This window comes from Eublepharis macularius, chromosome 11 (assembly GCF_028583425.1).
Source record: "Eublepharis macularius isolate TG4126 chromosome 11, MPM_Emac_v1.0, whole genome shotgun sequence".
NCBI classification, from domain to species: domain Eukaryota; kingdom Metazoa; phylum Chordata; class Lepidosauria; order Squamata; family Eublepharidae; genus Eublepharis; species Eublepharis macularius.
Window position 1 is genome coordinate 46,173,829 of NC_072800.1, and position 27,950 is coordinate 46,201,778.

A 27,950-nucleotide genomic window follows, 5' to 3' on the forward strand; every position below is an offset into this window, starting at 1 on the left:
GCTAGCCTGGCCATGATGGGCATAAAGAGCCAGGGGGCGAGGAGGCAGGGACTGATCCACAAGGCTCCCATGGCCAAGCGTACCCCAGCTGGGGCAAAATGGACCTACCATCACTGTCCACTGGATACCTGCCATAGATACCAGCTCACAGCCATGCACTCTATAGTCTGGTATCCGCTTCCCTCACCATCAGCATGGCAGATGCTCCCATTACCTCCTTATCAGGTGATTGTACTGCCACTGCTACCAGTTCAAGCTCCAACAACCCACCTCCTTTAGCCATATCCATATCAGTTTCCACCGTCACGCCTTCTGGAGGTTGTTTGCCAGACTCATCGCTGCCAGGGGTGCTGAATGATCCTCTCAGGCCAGATGGACCTAACTTTGTCAATCGATTCCACTGCCATGCAACAGGACTGGATTAAGGCAGACTAGCTCAGATCAGCTACCATCCGTCAGTTGCACTAATCTGTCCAAAAGGTCAGATAACATCTTAGACTTCTGTGCCCCGTGTGACAGCTTTGCAGGCTTCTGCACTCCCCCCAGAAGATTCCCCACCTAGCCTCCTCTTCTGGGCCCTGGCCTTTCCTGGCATCTAGGTGTGCCACGAGGTCCCTGATGCTACTCGTACTCAGAAGATGAAGAAACTTGCCTCAGGGGTCTCCTGGTTGTGGGGCACATACATGCTCCCCCTTTCTTTGGGGTGGCTTTTGGATGGCTTTGGTGGCATTCCACCATGCTGTTACAGCAATCCACAAAGCCTGACACCTAGTAACTATGATGATTGCCCTCTAATATCAATTTGTTCTGTTTCTTGTAAATTAAATTCTATTCATCAAATCCCACACACTGCCAATCAAATGGTTAACTTCTCCCCTTTCTGTGCCTCTTTTTCTTTGCACAAAAAACCCAGTACTTGCTGAAACAGATGCAATAACACAATATGCCATCAGGTGGCGCGAGTGAGAAAGCCTAATCGCAATTCTTTAGGCCTAAAAAAAAAGGCAGCAACATTGAGCGGGGGGCAGGGGAGAACAGTGGAGGGGCTTACCAGCATCCACATTGGGAATGGAGAACCCTGCTAGGCCAGTGGCAATAATGTGTGCTACCAGCCCAGGTGTGAAGCAATCCACCCCTCAGATGACTGCAATCCGCACCTGCAGGGACTGAGTCTAGCCCTGCTTTAGCCCTCCTGACTGATAGACAACAGGCCCCAAATGTAAATAAGAAAAAGTCTCTGCCAAACCACTGAGCCTGGCGCTGGGCTCTCATCCTGGAGTTTGAATGCATCAACCAGGGGAATCGCACAGCATCTCCAAGGCAGCTACTGCTGCCTAATCCTGGGGGCCCTCAGTAAAACCAGCCTCGGAGGAGCTCAGCAGAGAGAGCTTGGAGTATGCTCTGCTCAGGTCGAGCACAAGGTGCAGACTGAGAGCGCTGAGGGGGGGCAGAGCCACCTTACAGGGCATCTGGCTCCACCCTCTCTCACAATGTCTGTATACCTAGGAAGGCGAGGCTGCCCCTTCTCCTTCCAGGATGGCAAAGGATGGCACCCGGCTATAGCAGCAGATGGCTGTGGCCGGGGTTGCCACATTTTTTTCAACAGTTGCAATCAGCTGTGAATCAGCTCTTATCTCCTTGCCACCATCTGACCTGAGCAGTTGCTAGTAGCTGTGGTTTCTTTCTTTATGATTTGATCACACAGATGATTTTGACTCTTGATCAGCATACTTGATTTGAATGTACTTTTTCCTGTTTGGGCATTCTTACCATGCAAATAGCAATTCATTTAAAAAAAAACTTTTTAAAAAAACACATGCAGGGTGTGTGAAAGCTGCAAGTCCCACTGAGGTTTGCAAAATTACACATGCATGAAATGCTGCTTATCCAAACAAACTGGCAAGTTGGCAACCATTAATGTTGCTATAGATAGACTTAGAGGTACACCAAATGAAAAGAATATTTTCGAAGCCACATGCAGTTTGTTTATAAATGGAATGATTATTTTGCCCACTCTTCATTTGTACAGTTGGATGTGGAGGAACAATGACAGGTTTATGGAGGTGGTGCCAAGGAGAGTGCCATCAGGCTTTGCAAAAATGGACATACACAAAACAGTAACAACTGCAGTGTACTGTTGTAATGAATATGTTCAAAATGTAATATGCTGGACAGGCTCCAGTTGCTCATGAACAGCTGCTCACAGGAGTTCAAGCAACCCTACTTCCACCTTCTAGTTCTATTCATACATTTACTAAAGTATATTGAAATGATCCCTACTGTGACCACAAGGATACATTGAAATGGTAACAAAATCCACCATTTTTCCTCTGTGGTTCTATGATTGGATGTTAATGCCCCTTAGCCAACTTATCTTGAGAATGTCCCCTGAGATGGGTGTATGCATGAGAGTAAGGGAAATCTCTTTAATTCTTATCTACTATGTTTCTTTGCCCCAATCTTGATCCCTTGTATCTCCTCTTTCCCTGCTCTTTTTGCCTAATAACTAAGGTTGCCAGGTATCCTTACCCTCCCAGCGGGAAGGGGGAGACCTGACTCTTACCTCCTTCTTCCTTTCTTTATGCTTGACTCACACACGTGCTGCACAATGATGTAATTTCTGGTGATGGCGCTTCTGGTGATGTCACCGCACAGGTGCAAGAGTACATACATGCTTCACTGTGGGCCCATTCCTGTGCCTTCCTCCCCTGACGGCAAGGTAAGTGGAGGTGGGGGGGCAGAGGATGAAAGTGGGGGATCCCCCACCCTCACCAGGGGAATGGGATCCCTACTGGTGACAGAAGCTAGTGTTAGCCAAGCTGGTGCTTATAATGCTCTGCCATTAGATTAAGATTATAAGAAATGGAAATGAGGAATGTTATTTGTGACTTTCTTTGAAATATTTTAATTTTAAAAAAATATTCTGTATATTTTCCATCGAGAAATTCAAGGGTGGCATTAACAGGATTCCCAGGAGTCCTCACATTTCAGGCATTGTCTAGACGAGAGATCCCCTTTTGAGCCTGTGGGCACGTTTGGAATTCTGACACAGTGTAGTGGGCACATCACTAATGGCTGCCTCAAAACAGCTGCCACAGGTGATGGGGACAGCCACAAAATGTCTGCTACAGCTTACCTTCAGTCACACAGTGAAGATCCTTGTGCTGGGCATGCAGTTTCTACCAAAGCAATGTTTTTAAAAATCTGCACAACCAATCAGAAGCCGTACTTTACAAAAGCCCCACCCACTTTCTAAAAGCACTTGGTGAGCATCAGGAAAGGTGTCGACAGGCACAGTTGTGTCTATGGGCACCGCATTGGAGACCCCTGGACTAGACTGAGCTTGGCTTAACTTCAGCAAGGTTGCTGTGCCAAAATGCCTTCCAACCATAGCCATACCAAACAGTAATGAACAAAAGTCTTGGGAACATGTACCTTTATTTCAGGGCTGTTTTTATTAAAGGCAGTAATGGTAGAGACTTGTGATAGAAGGCTGAGAGAATCTCTGTGAGAAGCTTTGTGCAGAGAATTTTGCTTCACAGTGGAGGTATATCAATGGAATGTCTGTCTCTAATGAGGACTGAATATTGTAAATGGGAATTCACTATAAATTAGGGATTCATTGTATTGAGAATCTTTTTGCCATGGCCTTTCAATTGAACATTTGCAAATCACTTTGTCTCAGTGCCATTTTTTCCTCCTATAAAATAAGAATAATTTTAATTGAAAGAGTATATTGTTTCTTCTACCTAATTTTCGGCCAGGTGTTGTGAATCTCTGCCTCTGTGATCCTCAACAGTGCCAAATAAGAAGCTGTTCTTTATGAATGAGCATTTTTTATTTATCCGCAACCTAGTCCATGAGGCAAAGTATGTAAATTGGGACAGGTATCTTCTAAAATATCCTATAAGTGGTTGTAGTGCTTAATTTACCATATACACATATATGTCTTGCAACGGCCGTTTCCACACACGGCTCACCTTTTGCCGGGATGCAGCGTGATCTTGCGCGAGAACACGCTGCATCCCGGCAAAAGGTGAGCCGTGTGGAAACGGCCAACTTGTAGGCTTTGATTTGGTTTATCTGCTTTTGTCATCTGGAATTTTCTGTGTTCACTGTCCGTCTTCTGTGCAGCCGCACATAGGACTGCGCCTGCGCAGGCCTGCCGACCGGAATTTTCTGTGTTCACTGTCCGTCTTCTGTGCAGCCGCACATGGGACTGCGCCTGCGCAGGCCTGCCGACCGGATTTTTCTTTTCTAGCCAACAGCCAGTAGGGGGCGCACGTACACACCAATGCGCATGCGCGGCTTTTCCTGCCCGAGCGACATTGGGCGACATCGCCCCCTTCCCCTCAGTTTCTTCTTTGCCGCCGACCGGTGAAGATCTAGCTGTCCGCTGTGAGAAGAAACACCATTTTGAGAGAGAGATCGTTCATTCTTTCTGTCAAGTATGTCTGAGAAGTCGCTGTTTAAGCGCTGTTCGACCTGTTCGACGAAAATGACGAGAACGGATGGTCATTCCATTTGCCTCGAGTGCTTGGGTGAAGGACACATCGTTGAGAGATGTGAGCATTGTCAACGGTTCACGCCTAAGACCAGGGCTGAGAGGGCGAACAGGTTGAATGCCTTACTTTGGAGGAGGGCTATGCGGGCGTCGGGAGCCCCTGATACGCCTGGGGGGCCACTGCCAGTTAGTGGGACGGCCAAAACCCCTTCGGTGGTCGGACAATCCGTTCGTAACTCCGCTTCCACCTCTCGCTCCCGCTCGCCAGATTGGATCCGACCAGCCCCGACTCCAACCTCGGATCCGAAGGACGCTTCGGGCTCCGCTTCGGATCGTAAGCATCAGACCCCGAAGTCGGATCCAACTCGGAAGCGACACCGTCGCTCCAAGTCCCTGATGAGGTCTGAACCGCCCTCCACGCCGGCTCCGAAGGTCCAGAGAACTTCATCGGATCTGAACATCCCAGCCAGATCGGCTCCTGAACCGTCGGATCTGACGCCGGCGGAACCAACATCATCGGTTCCGAAGCATACAGAGCTGACTCACCTCAGCCTCGTTCCGAAGCCTAGTACCAGGTCGGAACCGACGGCTTCGGATCCGTTGCCTACTTTGACACCGCCGGATCCGATGGACCGGAGTCGAAGCGCCAATCAGGGCTTAGCCTCCAAGGGCGAGAAGAAGGCCAAAAAGAAGTCGAAGCACAGACAATCGACTTCCGTCCAAACTGATGAGGTGCTCTGGGAGAAGCCCACGACTCCTTCACCGCACCTGTCGTCTCCGTCGTACCATTTCTCTGATGGTGACAATGACCTGCCCGACGCTCCACCTCGTGTGGCCCATAAGCGGTCTTCTGGTGACTACGCTGGTAGAGAGGATCTACCTTATCGCTGGCCCCGAAGTGGATATGACAGGGAGGGCTCCCTTTATGCGAGGTCTCACGGATCCTATTCTCCATCCTTTGGCAGAGAATATTGGGGTGACACTCGGAGTGAGTTCTCCCACTATGGCTCTCCCGGGCATGTTTCGCCCTACCGGCAGCCTGAGCCTTACCAAGGTCCAAGCCCTAGCCCTCCGTCTGACCCGTCACCTGATGACATCATTATTGGGACTGGTCGTATTTCACCTTCGGAAGATTACCGGCTCTATACTGAGCAGATGATCTGAATGGCCCGTTCTTTGGACATTGAGATTTCGGCTGTAGACCCGAAACCAAAGGATAAGATCCTGCAGTATGTCCAGTCTGGGAATCCTCCAACCATTGCATTCCCGTTTACTGAAGGTTTGGTGGAAATCATTACCGCAATCTGTGACAAACCGGCTTCCGTTTACCCAACATCTCGTAAATTAGAAGCTCTGTATAAGACAAGGGATGACGTCTGTACGTATCTCTTTGCACATCCACCGCCTTCTTCCCTCATCACTGAGGAGATGCAGACCCGTCAACGCCAGGGGTCCTATGCTGTACCCATCAACAAAGAGAGCAGAAAGCTCAATTCGTTGGGCAAGAAATCATATTCCTCTGCTGCCCTAACACTCAAGATCTCTAACTACTCAGCCATCATGGGTGCCTATCAGATTTTCCTATGGAATTGCATGGCGGTCTTCATGGAAAAGCTTCCGGCAGACCAGAGGGTGTTGGCAAAGGTGGTACTGGATGAGGCCCTACGACTATCGCGACAACAGATAAATGCTGGCCGCGACACAGTTGACACCTCTTCGAGAGCATTGGCATCATCCATCGTGCTCCGCAGACACTCGTGGCTTCACACAACTGCACTGCCTGTCGAGACACGAAATAAAGTGGAAAATCTGCCTTTTGAGGGTCAGTCTCTGTTTTCATCAAAAACAGATGAATACCTGTCGCAGAAACGTAAAGATCGGCTGACAGCCCGTTCCTACGGTATTCTCCCAACCAGGCCATTCACCGAGAATCGATTCCAGTATCATTCCTCGCAGGTCTATCGTGGTCGACAGCAGAGATATCAACCGTATCCACGCTATGGGTCCTACAGGCAGTTCCAGCCGCCTGCAAGTTCTTTCCAGTGCCAGAGGCCTAGCCACTGCCCACGTCGCGGTCAACAAGCCCACGATGCCAAAGAGTCAGCAACGCAACCTAAACAGTTCTGACTAGAATTTGAACAATCTGTCATGTTCGGTAACAGGTTGGCTCAGTTTGCCTCAGCATGGGCAGAGATTACCACTGATAGTTGGGTGCTTAACATTGTTACAGTTGGTTATAAAATTCAGTTTGATGTTTACCCAGTGTTGTCTTTTCCTGATCACTCAGCACAATCCTCTTCTGCTAAGTTACAGACTGAGGTTGTAGCACTGCTGGAGAAGGGAGCCGTACAGGAAGTACTCCCTCAGGAACCCCTCTTGGGTTTTTACTCTAGGATGTTCCTTGTAGACAAGAAGGATGGAGGTGTACGACCCATCTTAGACCTAAGAGAATTGAATAAATTCGTTCTCGTTAAGCGGTTCAGAATGCTTACCTTAAATACAGTCCTCCAGTTAATGCCTGAGGACATGTGGTTCGCCGTCCTGGATCTCAGGGACGCATACTTCCACATTGCCATCCACCCTAGTCATAGGAAATACCTCAGGTTCCTTTGTAACAGTAAAGCCTACCATTATCAGGTACTCCCTTTTGGATTGTCAACAGCCCCCTGGGTTTTTTTCTAAATGTATAGCTGTTGTAGTGGCATACTTGAGGGAACAGGGTTGTACCATCTATCCCTATCTTGACGATTGGCTTTTGGCAGCACCCTCTGCTGATGCACTCCTGGCCCAAATTAATAAGGTGATGCTCACCTGCTCCAGGTTAGGGCTTTTGGTTAACCTCAAAAAATCTAACCTTACTCCGTCCAGGAGAATACTGTTTATCGGTATAGAACTGGATGGCAATGTAAATAAAGGTTTTCTGCCCAGGGAACGTGCACTAAAGATTGGCAGGATGGTGAATCTCTTTTCGAGATGTAGGTTCCAGTCGGTTACTGCTATCCAGAGACTGCTAGGCATTATGGCCTCTTCTACGGCAGTTACCCCTATGGCCCGGTTGCATATGCGACCTCTCCAGCTGTGGTTCCTATCTGTTCATGATTTTGAACACGAATCCCAGAACAAGCGGTACTCCATCCCTAGAGGGGTTCTCCGTACCTTACGATGGTGGCTTAATGAGACTAACCTCGTTGGGGGTATTGCGTTTGGGTCCATCCAAACCGAGGTCACAATCTCGACTGATGCCTCCACGATAGGATGGGGAGCCCAGTGTGGAACCCTTAGGGCACATGGGGTTTGGTCAGAGCAGGAAAGGGAAGATCACGTTAACCTGCTAGAATTGAGAGCGGTCCGTTATGCCCTTATCGCATTCGCAGACACGCTGCAGCAGAAATCCGTTCAGGTACTCACGGACAATTGTACCACCATGTTTTACCTGAACAAGCAAGGGGGCACTACCTCCAAGGCCCTCTGTGACGAGGCCGTTCGGATTTGGGAATGGGCCATGGACAGAGGCGTGTTCATTCATGCGGTCCATATTCCTGGCACCACCAATGTAATCGCGGACAAACTGAGTCGTATGCGATTCGACAGCTACGAATGGACCATAGCAGACGGCTACCTGAACGCCATCTTTTTGGATTGGGGGTTCCCAGACATAGACCTCTTTGCATCGGAGGACAACAAGAAAGCCCCATGATTTTGCTCCAGGGGAGGTCTAGGTCACCACTCCCTCGGGGACGCGTTCCAGATACGCTGGACAGGGCACCTGTTTTATGCCTTCCCTCCGTTCCCGCTGTTGTCTCAAATCATCAGCAAAATTCAGAGGGATGGGCCTCACATGATTCTAGTGACACCCTTTTGGCCCAGAGAAGCTTGGTTCCAACATGTCATGCAGCTTTCACAGGGGTCATATTATCGGTTCACTCTGAACCCAGACCTTCTGTCCGACAAAGGGGTTTGGTATCACGACCTACCCAAACTGAGCCTCACTGCTTGGCACATTCTGGGTCGGAAGGGATGTCTGACAGAGTAGCTGAGATTTTGCTGAATGCACGTAGGGACGCTACTCGCAGGTCATACTCTGCTAAATGGAAGCATTTTGAAGCCTGGGCTAATGACAAGGGGTTGAATGTTTGGGATTGCCATCTGTCATCTGTGTTTGAGTTCCTTCTGTCTCTAAAGGATGGGGGACTCTCTAATTCCTCTATTAAAGTTTATTTGGCGGCTATTTCAGCCTTCCACCCTAAGATAGATGGGAAAACGGTTTTCTCCCACAGTTTGTCAAAATCTTTTTTAAAAGGGTTGCATAACATGTTTCCACAAGTCAAGGAGATTGTTCCCCAATGGACACTGCAAGTAGTATTGGCGCGGCTTATGAAATCGCCCTTTGAACCACTGGCTACTTGTGAATTAAAATGGTTGTTCTGGAAAGTGGCTTTCTTGATCGCCATTACATCTGCCCGCAGAGTTAGCGAGTTGGCAGCCCTCAGGTGGGATCCGCCCTTTTTGAAGGTCCATCAAAATAAAGTGGTTCTGAGACCTGACCTTCGTTTTAGACCTAAAGTCTCCACTCAATTTCATACCTCACAGGACATTGTCCTGCCTATCTTATTTCCTGACCCTTCTGATAACTCTGATAACATCCATTCCTTGGATGTGAGAAGGGCTATTTTATTTTACCTTCAACGTACTTCACAGTTTAGGTGTGCCAAACAACTGTTTGTGTGCTATTATGGGCCCAGACTGTTAGGGCCTGCTACTCGCATGCTAAGTTACCTTGCCCTTTGGAAGTAAAAGCTCATTCCATCAGAACGCAAGCTGCCTCTGCGGCCTCCCTTAGGGGCGTGCCCTTGCAAGTCATCTGCAGGGCTGCAACGTGGTCGTCTTCTAACACGTTTGCTAAGCATTATGCACTAGATGTGTGGGAAAGGAAAGAGGCTGCTGTTGGTCAAGCAGTACTGCAGTCTTTTTCAGTGAGAACACATGCCCGCCTCCTGGGTAAGTGGCTTGTGAGTCTCCCATGTGGGGCTGCACAGAAGGCAGACAGTGAAAACAGAGTTGCGCTTACCGTAACTACTGTTCATTGACGTCTTCTGTGCAGACACACAACCCTCCCTCCTACCCCGCTGTGTTCTTCCAGATAATGTGAAGGCATTCGGCGGCAAAGGAGAAACTGAGGGGAAGGGGGCGACGTCGCCCAATGTCGCTCAGGCGGGAAAAGCCGCGCATGCGCATTGGTGCGTACGTGCACCCCCTAGTGGCCGTTGGCTAGAAAAGAAAAATCCGGTCGGCAGGCCTGCGCAGGCGCAGTCCCATGTGTGTCTGCACAGAAGACGTCAATGAACAGTAGTTACGGTAAGCGCAACTCTGTTTTACATATTCATTTCTGCTTCTTGAGCATGGCAACACTTTTAGCCTATATACAGTGAGAGCTGCACCGCCACCTACTGTGTCCCATCAGAGTCTGTGCATATTGCAAAGTTCTCTATTTTGATCTGTGAAATGCTGGAAGAGAGAAGCAATATGTCATGGAAAATGCTGCAGTAGAAATTCCATGAACCTGACTCCTGCTGCTTTGATGTAGAGTGACCACTTCCATAAGAGGAAGGGAAATGGCAGGATGTACTTGACCCAGGAGAGCTCCCTTCCGGATGTGACATACTTCAAGTGGCATGATCACAAGGAAATGATGAGCATGTGCAAGAAAGAGCTGTGTGTTTGCAGCCCAACTTTCAATATATTTGCCATAGTACTCTCCTCTAAGAAATAAGTCACTTAACCTTTAGTAGTTTATCTCTTAGCAGTGTGATTGACAATGTTGGAAAACCTCAAGCTAATCTTTGTCTGCATGGCTGGCTCTTCCTTACAGGCACAGACTGCTTGCTTGGGTCACACCCAAACAACTTTATAATAGCGTTCTTGGGTGACTGCCTCAGCTTTGCAGGACACTCTTCATCGGGTGATACAGCAAAATGGAATCCTTTTTCTAGAAGTCTGTCTCCCTGTATCATTGTCTTTTGCCGGCAGGTGAAGTTTTTTGTTTTGTTTGACATTCCCTCAGTAACTTATTAGCCCTGCTTCCCTGTTTTTGCATATAATTTTATGTGTTTATATGCCTTACTTAATTGTTTTAAATACTTTTATATATTTGTATTTTTAAATTCTGGTTTAATGTTTGAAATGTTTTAACATTTGCTGCCTTGGACCTTGAGTTGGGTGGAAAAGCAGCATAGAAATGTTTTAAATAAATAAATGAGTACAGTTTTCTCTTTGGACTGGCTACAAGGGCCTAACACCTCATTAAGTTTTCCCTGGGGATGTCCCTGGCTCTGTTGAAGAAATGCACTGTAAAGTTTCATGTTACTCAGGTAGGTTGTCAGGCATGGCCTGGCAACTGATAGGAGATGGGCAAAGAAAGGACTTTTGGCTTGGAGTGCACCCTGAGAGCAATAACATCATTTCTAGTGTGACCCAGAAGTGACATCATCATGCCAGGGGCATGATGCTCATTCACCCCAAACTCTATGGCTTAACCATAGAATTTGAGGCAAAAGCTAGAAACGATGTCATTGTGCCAGCCACACTGATCAACCCCCCCCCCCACATTTCACTGGGGAATTTACTTCTGCTGCCCAGCTGAGCAGCAGCAGGCAACAGCAGGGGTGCCAGTCCCCTGCTGAGAGTGGAGGATACCCCACTCCCACCCCCACCCTGCTTATCTGGCCAGTGGGGGAAAAGAACGAGCTTCCTGGGGTGCATTCCCAGGCAGCGTGGGCTGATTTCAGCCTGAAATGGGCCTGATTAGGTTCACTGCAGAGCACAGGAGCACTCCAGGGCCCGTCACACCGCCCCAGCAGCACTCCCATGCTCCGCAGCAGCCCGATTCGGAGTGCGGCCCTTTGCGGAGTGCAGGAGCACTCCCAGAGGCAGCACGTGTCCTGCGTGATGATGTCACTTCCTGGATGTGATGTCATTGTATAGCCTGGGAGTACGCATGTATTTTGTGCATGCCCAAGGACATCACAAAGGTGAGTGCCAGGTCTCCCACCTTCTGCCAAGAGGGGAAGGGGACCTGGCAACCCTAAGTGGGGGGCAGGAGACATCCTGCTGTTCTCGGAGACCTGCCAACTCTGTTTCCAGGTACATACAGATCTGATACAGATGGAGACCACAATGCCAGCAAGAGTGCTTAGATCTTCCCCCTGCATTGCTTTCCCGTCTGCAATGCTCCAGGGTGCTATTTGCCCTGTAGGGGACTTCATGTGTATTGATAGGCTACATGTTTCCCCATTGGTGCCAATAGAAACCCCAGAACCGTTTCGCGTTGGGAAAACAGTGCATGAGGAAGATCTATTCTCTCCCTCTCCACGTGCATCAGTGTCCTGATCCAAATCAGGCCCACACACACAGGGAAAGTGTGTAACATCACAATATACCTCTCCAAAAGTAATGTAATACATAGTTAGGCCCAAAGCCATGACAGATCGGACAAGCACTTTGGAGTTATTTTGGAACTATGTGTTTTAGCCGGGATTTGTTCAGTTGGGTCTTAAGAGCTGTTATCTTGTTTATGTGTGTACAGTTGTAAATACAATTTTTAGCTTTCACAACTGAGCTGGCTGAGAACTAATGCTTTATAGTAAAAAAATTTTCTTTTGTTTTAGAAGTAATAATGTGTTACAGTCATCACAGATTACTCCGATTGAGTGGGGAAATCATTAGTCCATGCTGAGCTGCACAAAGCCAAAGTTGAACTGAACCACATTCTATGTACAGCTATGCCTGTGGCTTCTCTAGATGCATTTGAGCAATCTTTGCTCCTCAAAGCTGGTTTTTGCTGTTTGAAAATTCAGATAATTTATTAATGTGCAGCTTTCCATGTATACAATGGAGAAGAGCGGGGGTTAAAGATTTGCAAGAAAAGCACCCAAGTGGGATTTAGCAAACAATCTGCAAATCCCAGAATTTACTTTAAAATGCAGATGGCCTCACCATGCTCCTCAGTTTAGCTCTCAAAGCCAAATTCTGTAAATAATGTCTTTAATCATTAACTTCTCTAAATATATTGCTGTAATGTTAAAAATACATGTGAAGTTTAGAATTATGTTACTAGAAGACTCACAGATGCTATTCTCTCATTCTGTGGTAAGCTTTAAAAAAAACCAGAAATGTCTATGGAAATAATCAACAAATGGGATGGAAAAGTCATTAACTACTCAATCATCTTTTCATTCATTGGAATATACAAACTATGTAAATTCATTGCTAGGCAGATTTTTCACTGTTAGTTTTGGCAGGCCAGACTCATTCTTTCCCCACCTCCCTATATCAAACATGCATGTTTGCACGCTATGCTTTTTTCCATTTTGAAACATTCAGGGAAGAGATCTTTGCCAAGGGTAACTTTCTGATGTTAAAAGTGACCACACAGTTTTTGAGCATCATCTGTTTTGAATGCTGCTCCATAGGCTTTTCCAAGTGGTTATCACATAGGCTGCTGTCTCAGATTAAGTGACTTGGTAAGTCATATTGGCATCTTGCATGTTGTAGGATGCTGTACGCTCTGACCTTGATGGTCCAAGCAAGCCCAATCTTGTCAGAGCTCAAAAGCAGGGCCGGCCTTGGGTGGTATTTGGATAGGAGCCCTCCAGAGAAGACCAGGGTTGTAGAGGCAGGCAATGGTAATTGATCTCTGTTAATCTCTTGCCTTGAAAATTCCAGTGGGGTCGCTATAAATCAGCTATGACTTGATAGCACTTTCCACCACCAAGAAGCTGTACACAGTCACACACTACATGGTCGAAGGCCAAGATGCACTGTACTAGCTTGCGTCATTCTCCTTGATGCATCCGGCCCTACTCATTATTTGCAGCATTGGTGCAAAGGTTTACATAGTGGCCTACACATACATAGAACTGATTTGTGTGATTTGGACACCATAATTTTAATTAAAAATAGCTCACAAATTATACATCAGGGTATATGCATGTAGAGCCCTGTGCAAAATAGCTCCATTGTGCTGACCTTGCATTAGAATGGGTATACGAAGAGGAGTCATGCAAGTTAACATAATCTTGAGGCATCCACTGTGTGGTGAGTTTGAATGTTTATGTAGTGTCTTCTTACAAAGGTCTTAGTGTTGCTTATATTGTCAGTTTCATTACCCAGGTCTTAAAAAAGGGAGGTTCAGAAGGCATGTGCCATGTATCTGGGAATCTAGTCCTAAGAGAAAACAGATAAATGTAATTAGACTTGCATGTTGCAACTGTTTGCCAGAAAAAAATTAAGCAAAGCTTCTGTTAACTTGCCGTTGTCAAAATTAATTACAGCCCCCTTCATATGGATAGCCAGCAGCATAGGAGCTGATTTCACATGGTGCAGTCCTGTCCTACAGGGACACCCAATAGAATGATGCAATCAGATGGGTAGGGCCCAATACTGCATGGGGAAAACTGCACAATCTACAACCCACAATGAGAGTGGCCACTTTCAGGTTGGAAAGACCCATGCAATTGGCTCTCCCAATGTAATCACATTATTCATTCGGCATGGAATTGCATCAAGTGAGATCAGATCTCATCTTGCTAGCTATATGTGTGAAAAGATCCTCTTTTTCTAAGTTGTAGCTTTTTGAAAAATTCCTTGTATCTTAATATGATCTGTACTTGCTTTTTCAAGCTCAAATGTAAGCACAAGATTTCCCCCAGTTAAAAACTGCATGTGAATACTTGTGTCAAGCAGAAGCATTGTTGCTATTGTGGGGGAGGGGGCATTGGGAACACTTAATTGGCCCTTTTTGCACTCAAGGTTTAACTCGCCATTTATGAGCATTTGCTGTGATCGCAATGGCTTCGGCATTGCACCTGCATATTTTACACTGTACAAGGCAGTTTTGATTTAGCATCTGGTGTTTCATTGGAAGCCTTGGATCATTTTCAGGGTTTCAGGGCTTTGCAATTCATGTCACACTTCTTTTAAAAAAATGTTGAGCAGGCATAGTAATGTTGCAGTGTTGGAACCCATCCCCCACCCTGTATTTGATGATTGGACTGTCCCATGGCCACTGTGGAGAGGCAATTGGTGGCAGAGTTCTGGGGTGAAATATGTACTTTTTGTGCTTGTTCTACCCTCTTTTTTTTTTTAATGCCAAGCCAGGAAAAGGTTAAAATTCTGCTGCTTCATCCCAAACAGCTGTGCAAAACACTTTTTTTTTTTTACACATTAGCAGAAGAGAGGGAAAAGCAGCCATTTAACCCTTTCCTGGCTTTTTTTAAATAAACAAAATTTTATTAACAAAATGCATACAATGAATTACAAGATAGCACAGATTAACAAGAAACAATTGGTAACCCTTTCCTGGCTTTTAAAGCCAGCAGTGAATAAGCAGTAATGTTACAACACAGCACATGTTACAACTCTTTCCTGGCTTAAAAAGAAAAGAAAGTGTGTACACAAACCCTAGAGGGAGAAGGGGGAAAGCAGCCATTTAACCCTTTCCTGGCTTTTAAAGCCAGCAGAGAATAAGCAGCAAGGTTAGGAATCGTTCTTGGGTTGGAAAAAAAAATAAGAGAGTGAGTGCATATCTGGGAGGAAGGTAGCCAACGGAGAAGCAGCCTTATGACTCTTACCTCATTTTATTGAAAAAATGGTGGAAAAGGAGTTTAGAGAGACAAGGAGGGTGGCCCGTGGCTGCTGTGCCCGCCCGGGGGCGTGCTGCGGCAGTGCAGGGCTGGCCGGCGGCGGCACAGGATGCGCGCCTCCGCCCCTGGCACCCCCTCCAGCCCCGCGGTGCCCGCAGCCCCCGCCTCAACGGTGGCACCAGCCCTGGATCCATGTAACCACAACACAAAGTAACACTATGTGATAATGTCATTATGCTTGGTTTAAATAAATTTCCCCAATACATGACAGCCATGCTCCAAGTAGACATTTTTGTTTATGGCTGTTGTGGGTTTTCCGGGCTGTATTGCCGTGGTCTTGGCATTGTAGTTCCTGACGTTTCGCCAGCAGTTGTGGCTGGCATCTTCAGAGGTGTAGCACCAAAAGACAGAGATCTCTCAGTGTCACTCAAGAGGAAAGAACTACAATGCCAAGACCACGGCAATACAGCCCGGAAAACCCACAACAGCCATCGTTCTCCGGCCGTGAAAGCCTTCGACAATACATTTTTGTTTATGATTTATGACCCCTCCCCTCAGTCTAAACCCGAGAGCCCTGCTTAGGCTCACCCTGAGCTGGGAGGCAGAGTCTGTCACTGGTGGGGCAAAATGACACAATCCAATAAATAGCATGATATTACTATATTACAACATCTTTAAGGTTTTTTAAAAAAATAAAGCCATCTTGGGAAAGAAGGGGGACTAGGGAAGGAGAACCTGAGAGGAAGATGGAGAGATCAGTCATCAAGAAGTGACCTGCAGAGAGGGGGGGGAGGGCGGAGGAGAACAAAAGGAAAATTCTGCACAATTGAAAAAGCCAACTCAAAACCACATTGAGAAAAACATCAAGGAATAAGCACTGGCAGAAAATTCAGAGAACACTTAAAAACACCACATTTAAATGTGAAGGTGAATTTGGAAGAAAACTCAAAGCAGTATGGGGCCAGAATTGGCAAAAATCACCCAAGCAGAAAAGGCCTATATTTATAATTTATATTTATAAATTTTTCTAATAGGCAGCTTTCCTCATAAAGTTCAGATGCAATCCTGTTTACAAAGCCCTCCATTGTGTTTTATTCAAGAGTAGTGCATAGATACACACAACACATGCATGCTTTTGCTGTAAATCATAGCTTGTTAGAATCTATGAATGGAAAATGCTAGCAAGATCTTCAGGATTCTAACTTCATTGGGTTTCTTCCATTAACACGATTTACAATCACAGCCTTCAGTGTAGTATCTTTTAGAGCGATGCCTTCAGGAACATCCATATGCTCAGCTTCACAATATTTTTTCTTCCTTAATGGTTTCCAAGAGGTAGCTTGACAAGCACCTTATTTGGACTTTTTATTTCAAATATAGGTTATTTCAACATATAAATGGTAGAGCTAGATGATGAGTGGCATCCTTTCAGACTCTAAAATTATATAGATTTCTACAGCTGCTATGTAATTCATCCACCAAACAAATTGCTTCAAAATGAGCTTTTCCCATTCTTAGAGCAACTGTGGACCGTGTTTTGTTTAGAGTTTTTTTTTTGTCTACAATTGGGGCAAAAAAGAGAGAAAATTGCTAATACAGGTTTTCTTTATGCTAGCTTGGCCTAGATATTTCTTTCCACTTATTTCTCAAATTGCAAAGCTTTCTAGTTTTTCTAATGAGCTAGACTATCACAGAATGAGAGAGGGGAGAAAAAAACAAACAGCAAAATCATAAGTAAAATTGAGTTCTTTTTATCTGCTGCAAGACAGGAAAACAGCCTTCTCAACATGCTCTGGTTTTTGACACTCAAGGTGTGATCAGAGATTACTTATCAACTGCAGGAGAACGGGAATGGGTTCATTAAAATTTTGCTTTCTCTCACAGAAGAAAACGTCTCTCTGTTTGATTTGTAGACCAGCCACACTGTCTTTTTCTTCCTCCTGCCAGCATTTTCTTTAAAATTCAAGCTTTTGTCTTTACATTTGCTCTTCCTTTATACTGAGCTTTTACAAAAATTAGACTGCTACTATATTTTCACCTTATTTTTTGGTGGGAAAATAGCATTTCTACTTAAACTCTATAAAAATACACTTAAATACTTGGTCCACAGTACCTTTTAATTATGATAGTCAGAATTTCACCTATAGCTGAAATGGTGACTTCTTTGCCACTATCAAGATTATAATGATTGCATCCACACGTTGCATGTTGTGCTATAATTGCGTAATAGCAATTTTTTGCAATTTGATCGTCTTGGTTTTTAAGACATGTTGTTATTATGCATATTTTAATCTGTTAGTCATCTTGGAGGCCCTGATGAGGGCAGAAAGGCAGGGTAGAAATTTTGTAAATAAATAATGTAATATCTGAGAATTTGTGAATGCAACCAGTACTTCCTAATTAGCATATCCTGGCTCTAATGAACACCATATGATGCTGCTTTATACGGAATCAGAGTATTGGTGTATCAAAGTTACTACTCTCTGCTTAGGCTGGCAGTGGCTCTCCAGGGGCTTGGTGGTGGTCTTTCACATCACCCACCTGATTGTTTTAACTGGAGATGATGGGGTTGAATCTGGCACTTAATGCATGTAGCACAGATACTCTACCACTGAGCCACAGGCCCCCCCCCCAACATTTTTGTTGTGTTACCAGGAACAGTGCAGTGAAAATAAGAAGAGAAACCCAGCAATGACTGTGTAGCAAAAAAAATGGTTTGGCTTCTGCAGAAGCCAAGAGTTCTTATGCTTTCCTCAGTTGCCAGAACAAATTATTCTCTGGCTTTGACATCTGGTGGTATGCTGTGATAGAAGTGGGTGGTGCTCCCTGGTAACAAGGATCCTCTGGCTCTGGGCCATTTGGTAAATTAGGAAGAGGAAAGAATTTTGTTTGACAGCAAGTTGGTACAGGGCCTTGCTGTACGGCAGTGTTCCCCTATTGTGGTCATGATGGCTGTCAAGAGATATTTTGTGTTCTAGAGGAAATGTCTTAACTGTGTTGATATTGGTCATTAGTATTACTAGGCAAGTCCATCATCTTCACAGACCTTTCTTTAAATGGTGATTGTGCCAGTTCTTGGCTTGCTTCTGATATTTTGTGCTTCTGTGTTAAATTTCCACAGGAAAAAAAGTGCGTTCATCGAGTGTTTGCTTGTTGGAGTAGTTTCAGGATTGTCTAGACAACAAGGTCCTTCTGCTTTTGATGGTCTCAGAGGGACAGCAAGGGCAAGGACAGGCAAAAAGAATTTCTGGGAAGCAGGAAGTATAAAGAATGGGAAATTATGGAAGGATTTGTTTTGGTAGTGTGATGAATTTCATTTTGAAATCTGTGTAGCAATATAGAATGTATTTAATATGAAATGTAAATTAACAAACAACTAACACTGTGTGGCCTAAGACAAGCTACTAATTCATAGTCTCCCATCTGTAAAACGGGAATAACAGTAACCAACCTCAAAAGATGCAAATAGAATAGATGCAAAAGGAATGTCCAAAGCTGTGGGACACACATAATAGGAACGTGGAATGTGAGAAGTATGAAAACAGGTAAGCTAGAAATTGTAAAACAAGAAATGGAACATTTCAACATTGCAGTCCTGGGTGTGAGTGAACTAATGTGGACTGACTCAGGACATTTTCAGTCAGAAAATCACACAATGTTTTACTGCGGAAATGGACTCAAAAGAAATGTTGTTGCTCTAATAGTGAGGCGAGACATAGCACAAGCAGTCAAGAGCTACAACGCAAAGTCTGACCGAGTAATATCAGACTTCAGGGAAAGCCTGTTAACATAACCATCATTCAAGTTTATGCTCCAACTACGGCTGCTGAAGAGGAAGAAATAGAAAACTTTTACACAAGTGTCCAAGAAGAAATTGACAACACACCTAAACAAAATATGCTGATAATCATAGGCGACTGGAATGCAAAAGTCAGTGATAAAGCAGAATCAAACATAGTTGGAAAATTTGGATTAGGATCACGAAATGAAGCAGGAGAGCGGCTCATAGAATTTTGTGAAGCCAACAACCTGTTCATTGCTAATACATGCTTCAGGCAACCAAAAAGACGATTGTATACGTGGAAATCACCAGGTGACCAATACAGGAACCTAATAGATTACGTAATTGGAAGCAGTAGATGGAGAAGCTCTATTCTCTCAGCTAAAACAAGACCAGGAGCTGATTGCGATACAGATCATGAGTTGTTAATATAAAAAATTAGAATAAAGCTGAAAAGAAACACTAAAAGAATCATAGTGCCAAAATACAATCTAAATAATATTCCTGAAGAATTTAAAGACCAGGTAAGGAACAGATTTGCAATACTAAGTTTAATTGATCGTGAGCCAGAAGAATTATGGGCTGAGACTAGAGATATTATCAAGGACGAATATGCAAAGACTATCCCTGTAGCCAAAAGAAAGGAGAAGCCTAAATGGATATCTGAGGAAACTCTTAAAATTGCTAAAGATAGACGAGAAGCAAAAACAAAAGGCAACAGAAATAGGGTCAAAACTCTAAATGCAGCTTTTCAGCAACTTGCACGCAGAGATAGAAGAGAACAACAAAGAAGGAAGAACAAGAGATTTTTACCAAAAGATCCGCGAAATCAAAGGGAAATTCAAGCCACGCCTTGGGATGCTAAAATAAAGGAAAGATGGAAACAATACATTGAGGAACTATACAAAAGAGATGGAAGGATGACAGATACTTTTGACGAATCTTTTGATGAAGAACCAGAAATCCTAGAAAGTGAAGTAAAAGCTGCACTCAAAGTAATTGAGAGAAACAAAGCACCTGGAGTAGATGGAATACCAATAGAGCTATTTCAAGCCACAGAAATGGAGTCCATCAGAATCTTAACAAGAATATGTCAGCAAATATGGAAAACAAAACAATGGCCCACTGACTGGAAATGTTCAGTCTGCATTCCAATCTCCAAAAAAGGGGACACCAAGGAGTGCAGTAACTATCGGACAATTGCGTTAATTTCCCATGCAAGCAAAGTGATGCTCAAAATTATACAGCAAAGACTCTTACCGTATATGGAACGAGAAATGCCAGATGTTCAAGCTGGATTCAGAAAAGGAAGAGGCACCAGAGATCACATTGCAAATTTACGATGGCTAATGGAACATACCAGGGAATGTCAGAAGAAAATCAGCCTGTGTTTTATATATTACAGCAAAGCTTTTGACTGTGTAGATCATGAAAAGCTATGGAGAGTCTTAAAAGAAATGGGGGTGCCACAACATCTGATTGTTTTGATGCACAACTTGTATTCTGGACAAGAGGCTACTGTCAGGACAGAATATGAGGAAACAGAATGGTTTCCAATTGGCTAGGGTGTCAGACAAGGATGCATATTATCTCCCTACCTGTTCAACCTCTATGCAGAGTATATCATAAGGAAAGCTGGATTAGATCTAGAAGAAGGTGGAGTGAAAATTGGTGGGAGGAACATTAACAATTTGAGATATACAGATGACGCCACATTACTAGCAGAAAATAGTGAAGACTTGAAATGACTACTGATGAAGGTTAAAGGGGAAAGCGCCAAAGCAGGATTACAACTGAACATCAAGAAGACAAAAGTACCGAGGAACTACACAATTTTAAAGTTGACAATGAGGAAATTGAAGTTGTTCAAGATTTTCTATTCCTTGGCTCAATCATCAACCAACAGGGAGACTGCAGTAAAGAAATCAGAAGATTGAGACTTGGAAGAGCAGCTTTGAGGGAGCTAGATAAGATCCTTAAAGATAAAGATGTCTCTCTAGGAACCAAGATCAAGACAATCCAAACTATGGTATTCCCCATTGCCATGTATGGATGTGAAAGTTGGATGGTAAAGAAAGCTGACAGGAAAAAAATTGATTCATTTGAGATGTGGTGCTGGAGGAGAGTTTTGCAGATACCATGGACAGCCAAAAAGACAAATAAGTGGGTACTAGATCAAATCAATCTGGAATTCTCCTTAGAAGCTAAAATGACAAGACTAAAGCTATCGTACTTTGGTCACATCATGAGAAGACAAGATTCTCTGGAAAAGTCAATAATGCTAGGGAAAGTGGAAGGCAGCAGGAAAAGAGGAAGACCCAAAACAAGGTGGCTTGACTCAATAAAAGAAGCCACATCCTCCAGTTTGCAGGATCTGAGTAGGTCTGTTAGAGATAGAACATTTTGGAGGTCTTTCATTCATAGGGTTGCCATAGGTTGGAAACGACTTGACGGCACATACACACACACAACACAACCTCAAAAGGTTGTTACAAGGCTTGATTACAAGAGACTATAAAGGGTTTATGGAAAGCTTAAAAAGTATCTGCAGCAATGCTAATAAACAGGTACCATGTAAAAGAGAAATAAATATCAGGAAGGTGGAGGATATCCAAGCAACATTCTTTAGGCAAATTTTTGGTGTCCCAAATTGTGTTTCCTGTTTTGCTTTGTGTGCTGAATTGGGTCGATCTTTGATTGAGACAAGGGCTTTAAATTTTGGCTCAAAATTTATTTTAGAGCCGAGCCTTCTAGTCTATTAACCTATTTGAAAAGGGATCAGTATTCCTGGGCATGGTCAGCTGGAATACTGAGTAAACTTAAGTATATGGGACTAGCAGTGGAGGACTTATTTATGTCTGATAAGGCCTATATCCTTGTGTTAAGAAGCGTCTACTAGATTGGGAGTAACAGAAGTTATTTCCAGCCTAACCTTTTGTTTGCTCCTCAGCTGCATTAGGATTGACTACGTACGTTGGCAGAATTCCGCAGTACTTTTATGATCTTGAGACCCCAGGTTGTTGTAGGGCCTTTATGTTGGTCAGACTAAATGCCTTTCCCTCCAATGTCCTTCAGGGGAGATACCAGCGAGTCCCCTTTTCAGAAAGACATTGTTTACCGCCTAGGCCGAGTGGAGGGAGCAGGGGAACCCGCAACAGACCGAGACCACACGAAGATTTGGGTAAAACATGGCCACAACTTTATTAACAGCAGAACACAAGGAGTATTGGCGCTGCATGTGGGTCAGATCCGCCAAAAGCATCGGCTGCCCCGCCTGACAGCCGATGAGCCTCAACCCCCCCCAGACCCAGGCTGGGGGAGGGACCCCAAGGAGTGACATTTAAGGGGAGATCACCTGGGTGTACACCCCTGGGTGATTCCCCTGCCACCTGGGAGTGAGGATGCCGTGGCAGCCCCCGAGCTGGGCATGCATCCCCATGCCTCACTCCCAAGATTCCTTAAGGGAATCTCCTTAAGGGGGAGCCTGGGGCGGAGGCCCCCGGCTCCCCCCCAAAAGGGATCTGACCCAATGCCCACCGCCCAAAGTTGTGACAAAAAGCAAAACATGAAGCAAAGGGAGTGGTGGGTGGGAGACCGCAGACCGAGGAGAAGTGAGGTGGGCGGGGACGGCAGCTGGGTAAATACCCCGCTGCCGGACCAGAGAGAAAACCGCGGACCCAAGGTCCGCGGCCAATCCCCGCCCCCCCAGGGCCGGCCTGGGCCGCCGTGATTGGTCGGCCCCGGATTTGAATCCGATTGGGCGCCGGCCCGCCCGGGCGTCCCGGGCGAGCCGGCGCCCAGCCGTTGCCTGCTCCCCGTCTCCCTCCCGGCCCGCCGGCGGCAACCGGGCGCCAGGTAAGTCTGGTCGCCCCTGTTTGTGTGGAGCCAACTGCCCAGATACCATCCAGCATATAATTTTGGAATGCCGTTTATGATAAGTTGCGGAGAATGCTGTTTGAGAGGTTGCCAATGCATATTGAACACCAGAACAATCTATCTTTTTGTCGTTTTCTGTTAAAGGATAAGGAGTTTTTAGTGAGTGTGCTTAAGATTCATACAAGTTTTGTATAAATATATTGTCTTCTGATATTTTACGTAATTTTATAGTGACTTGTTTGCTGTCTTAGATCTTTGTATGCCATTAAAAGTATTTGAATGATTGAATGAAAATGAGAAATAAATATATTTGGAATATAAGATGAGCACTAATTAAGATAAGACCTTAGTTAGTGCTGTCTGGCAATCTGTCATGACCTCCATTTACTCTTCTGTGAGCATCATTTGGTCTTGAAGAGCAACACAGAATTGGCAAGCTTGTACTTTACTGAGCTAGACTCTTAAAGGTACTATTTTGGTCTCTCATATTGGTTGATGAAGAATAACAAATGAGCCGTGCTTGTGCCTGTGGCTAACACAAAGAATAAAACGGCTTGCATTCATATTTCCTTACCATCGCTGCTAGATGCAAATAACATGGGCTCATTACCAACATAATGTCATTTAACACACCATGAACTACTCTGAAAATCAGAACAATTTTTCTCTGGGCCCAATTGGTGTAAACTTAGTTGCAGGCTTTCTTTTAACAGAATTACTCAGCAGTTTCTCCTTGTATAGTGAACAGCAGAATTGGCCCAGTGTTAGCATAGCTGGATTTTGTACTGCTTGAATACCCTTTTGTCTGGAAGGAGGTAATTGTTCTCTTTCAGCTAATATTCCGGGAGGCCATTCATCCAGGGGATCTCCCACAAAACAAAATGAATTAGTCCTGTTGATCTGATTCATCAGCTGCCACATGAAAGGTTTTGGAGCATGGAAAGAAATGTGTTTCTACTGTTCAGACAAAATTATTTAACCCTTCAGCAAGAACTGAAAAACAACCCTTCGTTCCTTTTGTTCTATAATATTAATTACTCTTTCTGTTTTGCTGAAATTGCAGAAATGATCTAACCCATTAGTAAACAACCTTTTATAAAAATGGTTTCACTTTCCACGTTAACTGTAATGGTTTAATTTCTCTTCCCCAGGGGGCTCACGTGCAGGCAGATTACATTCCCTTGCTGAACTCTCTTGCTATATATGGCTGGCAGCTGACCTGTGTGCTTCCCACGCCGGTTGTAAAGACAAACAGGTACTGTGAAACAATGGCCTTTTTCCCAAGTACAGAAGTCAGTTGGAGAGCCGTCCTTGCTCTTAACCGGGTGTTCCACTTTGTGCATGGCCTGTCGCAGCAGTGTTGGACTGCTCTTTATCTTTCTTTCTTTGATCTTGTAGGGAAAGTAGAGAGAGACCTGCTGCTGGTGATGCAGCATATCTGGGCTGAAGTTACACATCCTGCCTTAGATCCTTTCCATTACTGATCTAAAAGATCAGATCCTGTGATTTTGAAGGTGATAGACAAAGTAGAAATGTCCCCTTTCTCTTCTTGGATGCCTTTCAAAGAAAGCATTTTCTTTCCCTTACAGAAAAGCACCACGAGGTTTCCATATCTAACTAGATTGTTACCAAATGCAGATAACATTAATAATAATAATAATAATAATAATAATAATAATAATGATATAACATTTGATTTATATACCGCCCTTCAGGATGACTTAATACCCACTCAGAGCGGTTTACAAAGTATGTTACTATCATCCCCGCAACAAAACACCCTGTGAGGTGGGTGGGGCTGAGAGAGCTCCAGAGAACTGTGACTAGCCCAAGGTCACCCAGCTGGCTTCAAGTGGAGGAGTGGGGAATCAAACCCGGTTCTCCAGATTAGAGTCCCGCACTCTTAACCACTACACCAAACTGGCTCTCTACCCTATCCCACCACCTTTAAACTAAATGTGCATTAAGTGGCATTCCCCATTTGTAGGACTCAGATGTAGTGAGAGATGTGTTAGAAGCAGTGCTTTTTTTGAGGGAGAACACTCCGGAATGGTGTTCTGGCAGCTCTAGAATCTACCCACGTGATTCCTTCTTCCTTCAGCCCCACGGGCTCTGTCGAGAAGGATAAGCTGCTTTGAGTTCATTCTGCTTTCTTGAGTGAGTGAGTGTGTGTGTGTGTGTGTGTGTGAGAGAGAGAGAGAGAGAGAGAGAGAGAGAGCAGACTCTGCTCAGGCCTGGTGCGGGCTCTGCAGAGGAGGCTAAGCAGCTTTGAATTCATTCTGCTTTCTTTTCATTCCTCTGTGTGTGGGGGGGGGGAGCGAGAGCGAGCAAGAGGAGGATAAGCTGCTTTGAGTTCATTCTGCTTTCTTGAGTGAGTGAGTGAGTGTGTGTGTGTGTGTGAGAGAGAGAGAGAGAGAGCAAGCAGACTCTGCTCCGGCCTGGTGCAGGGTCTGCAGAGGAGGCTAAGCAGCTTTGAGTTCATTCTGCTGTCTTTTCATTCCTGTGTGTGTGTGTGGAAGAGAGAGAGAGCAAGCTGGGATCCAGCGCGGCTTCTGCAGAGGAGGTTTAGTTGCTTTGAGTTCATTCTGCTTTTTTTTCATTCCTCTGTGAGTGAGAGAGAGAGAGCAAGCTGGGGCCTGGCATGGGTTCTGCAGAGGCGGGTTAAGCTGCTTTGAGAGTTCACTCTGCTTTCATTCAGGGGTTTCTGTGTGTGTGTGTGCTGCTTTGAATTTATTCTGTTTTACTTTCATTGGGGGGGTGGGGGGGCGGTGTGTGTGTATGTCTGCTGCTTTGAGTTCATTCTGCTTTCTTTTCGGGGTGGGGTGGGGCGGGGCTATCTGTGTGCTGCTTTGAGTTCATTCTGTTTTATTTTCATTCGGAGGTAGGTGGGGCTGTCTGTGTATGTGTGTGTGTGTGTGTGTGTGTGTGTTGCTTTCATTCTTTTATTGACTGAAGTTGACGTTATGGTTCCCACAGCTTTTGAATGCAGATTGGTTCTCTGTTAGTTAAATATGTCAGTTATGGTTATTCCAGTTTGATGCTTGGAATGGATAGTTGTGTCCAAGTCACAGAAGGCTTTCATCAATATATTCATCAGCATATAGGTGTTCTTATGTCTTAATAGCTGTAACTCTAATGGTTCTCCCCAGCCTCAGCTGATTAACATCACTGAAATTGCAGTGAACAGAAGAACATAAGTTAAGGAAGTTTTTATGAATATTGTTTGTCTGGGACATTGGAATATTTATGAGCATTTCACAATGTCACAACAGCTTAGCCATTGGTAAGGTAGAGTTGGCAGGCAACAAAAAAAAGCCATTTTAAACTAAGTATAGATCTAATGCAGCTAAAGTTGAGTATCTAATTTTGAATTGCTCCAGTAAAGCAAAACCCTCCCTGAAAATTCAATATTCATTAGATTAGGAATTTCAGACTGTGGAATTTTGAGAAAGAATTTTGGAATTTTTTTTTCTAGAGAGAAATGTTAGAATTTAGATTTGTGAGATGGGTTTTGGATTTTTAGAGGCCCCCTCCTTGCAAATTTTAAAATATGATTCCAAAGAAATGAAATGTTTCGGAAAGGGAATGGAAGATTTCAGTTTTTGTAAAGGATACAGAAAGGAAACAAACCCTTTCTCATAACAGCGTAATTTCCCAAGCTTACTAACATTTACCTCATCATAATACATTGTGCTGGGTTCCGGAAGTGATGTTATCACGCATTTCCGGGAGCGCACACATGCTTTGATAATAGAGAGTTCCACCACCTCTTTTACCAGAAAATAGCACTGGTTAGAAGTGAAACTAAAAGGTCATGTATGAAATGCAAAGGACATCTATCATGTACTTCATGCCTCTGACAAAGTAGGCTGTAGCTAATGAAAACTTAAGGCAGAACAAATTTGCTAGTTTTTCAGGTGCCAGAAGACCCTGTGTTTTATTCAGTGCAGATTAATGTGGCAATTCCAGATAGGTAGCCATATTAGTCTGTAGCAGCAAAATAAGAGTCCAGTGGTATTCTGAAGACTAGCAAAAGGTATTTCAGCATAAGGTTTTGTGGGTCTGAGCTTGCTTCATCAGATACATCTGTCTGGACTTCTGTTTTAGATTTTCCTCTGGAACTAGTTTAGAAATTACCTTTTAGGGTAATTTGAGGGCCCTGAATTCTCATGCATTCTAACTGTTGACCAGTACAAGTTTACCAGGCAAGCCTTAAACACTTGGCCTGTTAAGTTTGTGTTTGCCTATAACCAAAATACACGTTGAATCGTGTAAAGCACTGTGCCCAACATGGGTGTTTTTCATGACATATATCTGCTAGAAATCATCTTGGGCTGGAGAAAAAATGTTTTCCTAATCTATTGTCAGAACCAGTCCATCTGTACAGCACTAGCATTATGCTATAGCCTTTTCTTTGTGTTGACATCTTTGTTCCTCAGTCTTCCTGTTTCAACCACTTTGTTGTGTTGCCCCTATGTTCCTTTTGCCAGGAGCATGGCAAACAAGAACAGCCCTGCTGAATCAGACCTGATCCAGTTCAGCAACCTATTTCACGCAGAGATCATTTACTATGGAGGACAAACAACAGGGCTTCGATGCCAAGGCATTCCCACAATGTTGTCTCCTAATACTTGGAGATTCCCTTTAGTCACCATGGTTAATATCCTCTAAGGGACCAATCCTTCATGAATGTGTCCAGTTCCCATTGAAAGCCATCTGTGCGTGTGGCTCTCACTGCATCCTCTGGCAGTGAATTTCACATTTTAACCACTCATTGAGTAAAGAAGTACTTCATTTTGTTCATCCTTAATCTGTTGTCCATCAGCTTCACTTGGGTGCCCCCAGTTTTAGTATTTTGGGAGAGAGAGAAAAAACTCTCTCCAGTTTCTCTGCCCATGCCTAATAGTATATAATCTGTCATGTTCCCCCTCAGTTGTCTTTTTTCTAAACTGAAAAGACCCAGTCTCTTTAGCCTTTCCTTTTAAGAAGGGTGCCCCAACCTCTTCATCATCTTTACTTCCCCCTTCTGTAGTTTTTCCGGCTCTGTAATGACATTTTTGAGATAGGGTGACAAAAACTGCACACAGTAATCCAAATGAGGTTGCACAAAGGTACTTAGGAATGACCAATTGAACTTTTCCTCCCATAT

General features: G+C 44.6%; 1 protein-coding gene across 1 annotated transcript in view; it reads left to right on the forward strand.

Moving 5' to 3' along the window:
- The window catches only part of RFTN1 (raftlin, lipid raft linker 1), a 202,791-nt gene that overhangs the window by 170,827 nt on the left and 4,014 nt on the right, over positions 1–27,950 (forward strand). The window contains exon 8 of the mRNA XM_054991528.1: positions 23,953–24,056. Within this exon, the coding sequence (XP_054847503.1) occupies positions 23,953–24,056 (104 nt within the window). The remainder of the gene's footprint in view (positions 1–23,952; positions 24,057–27,950) is intronic.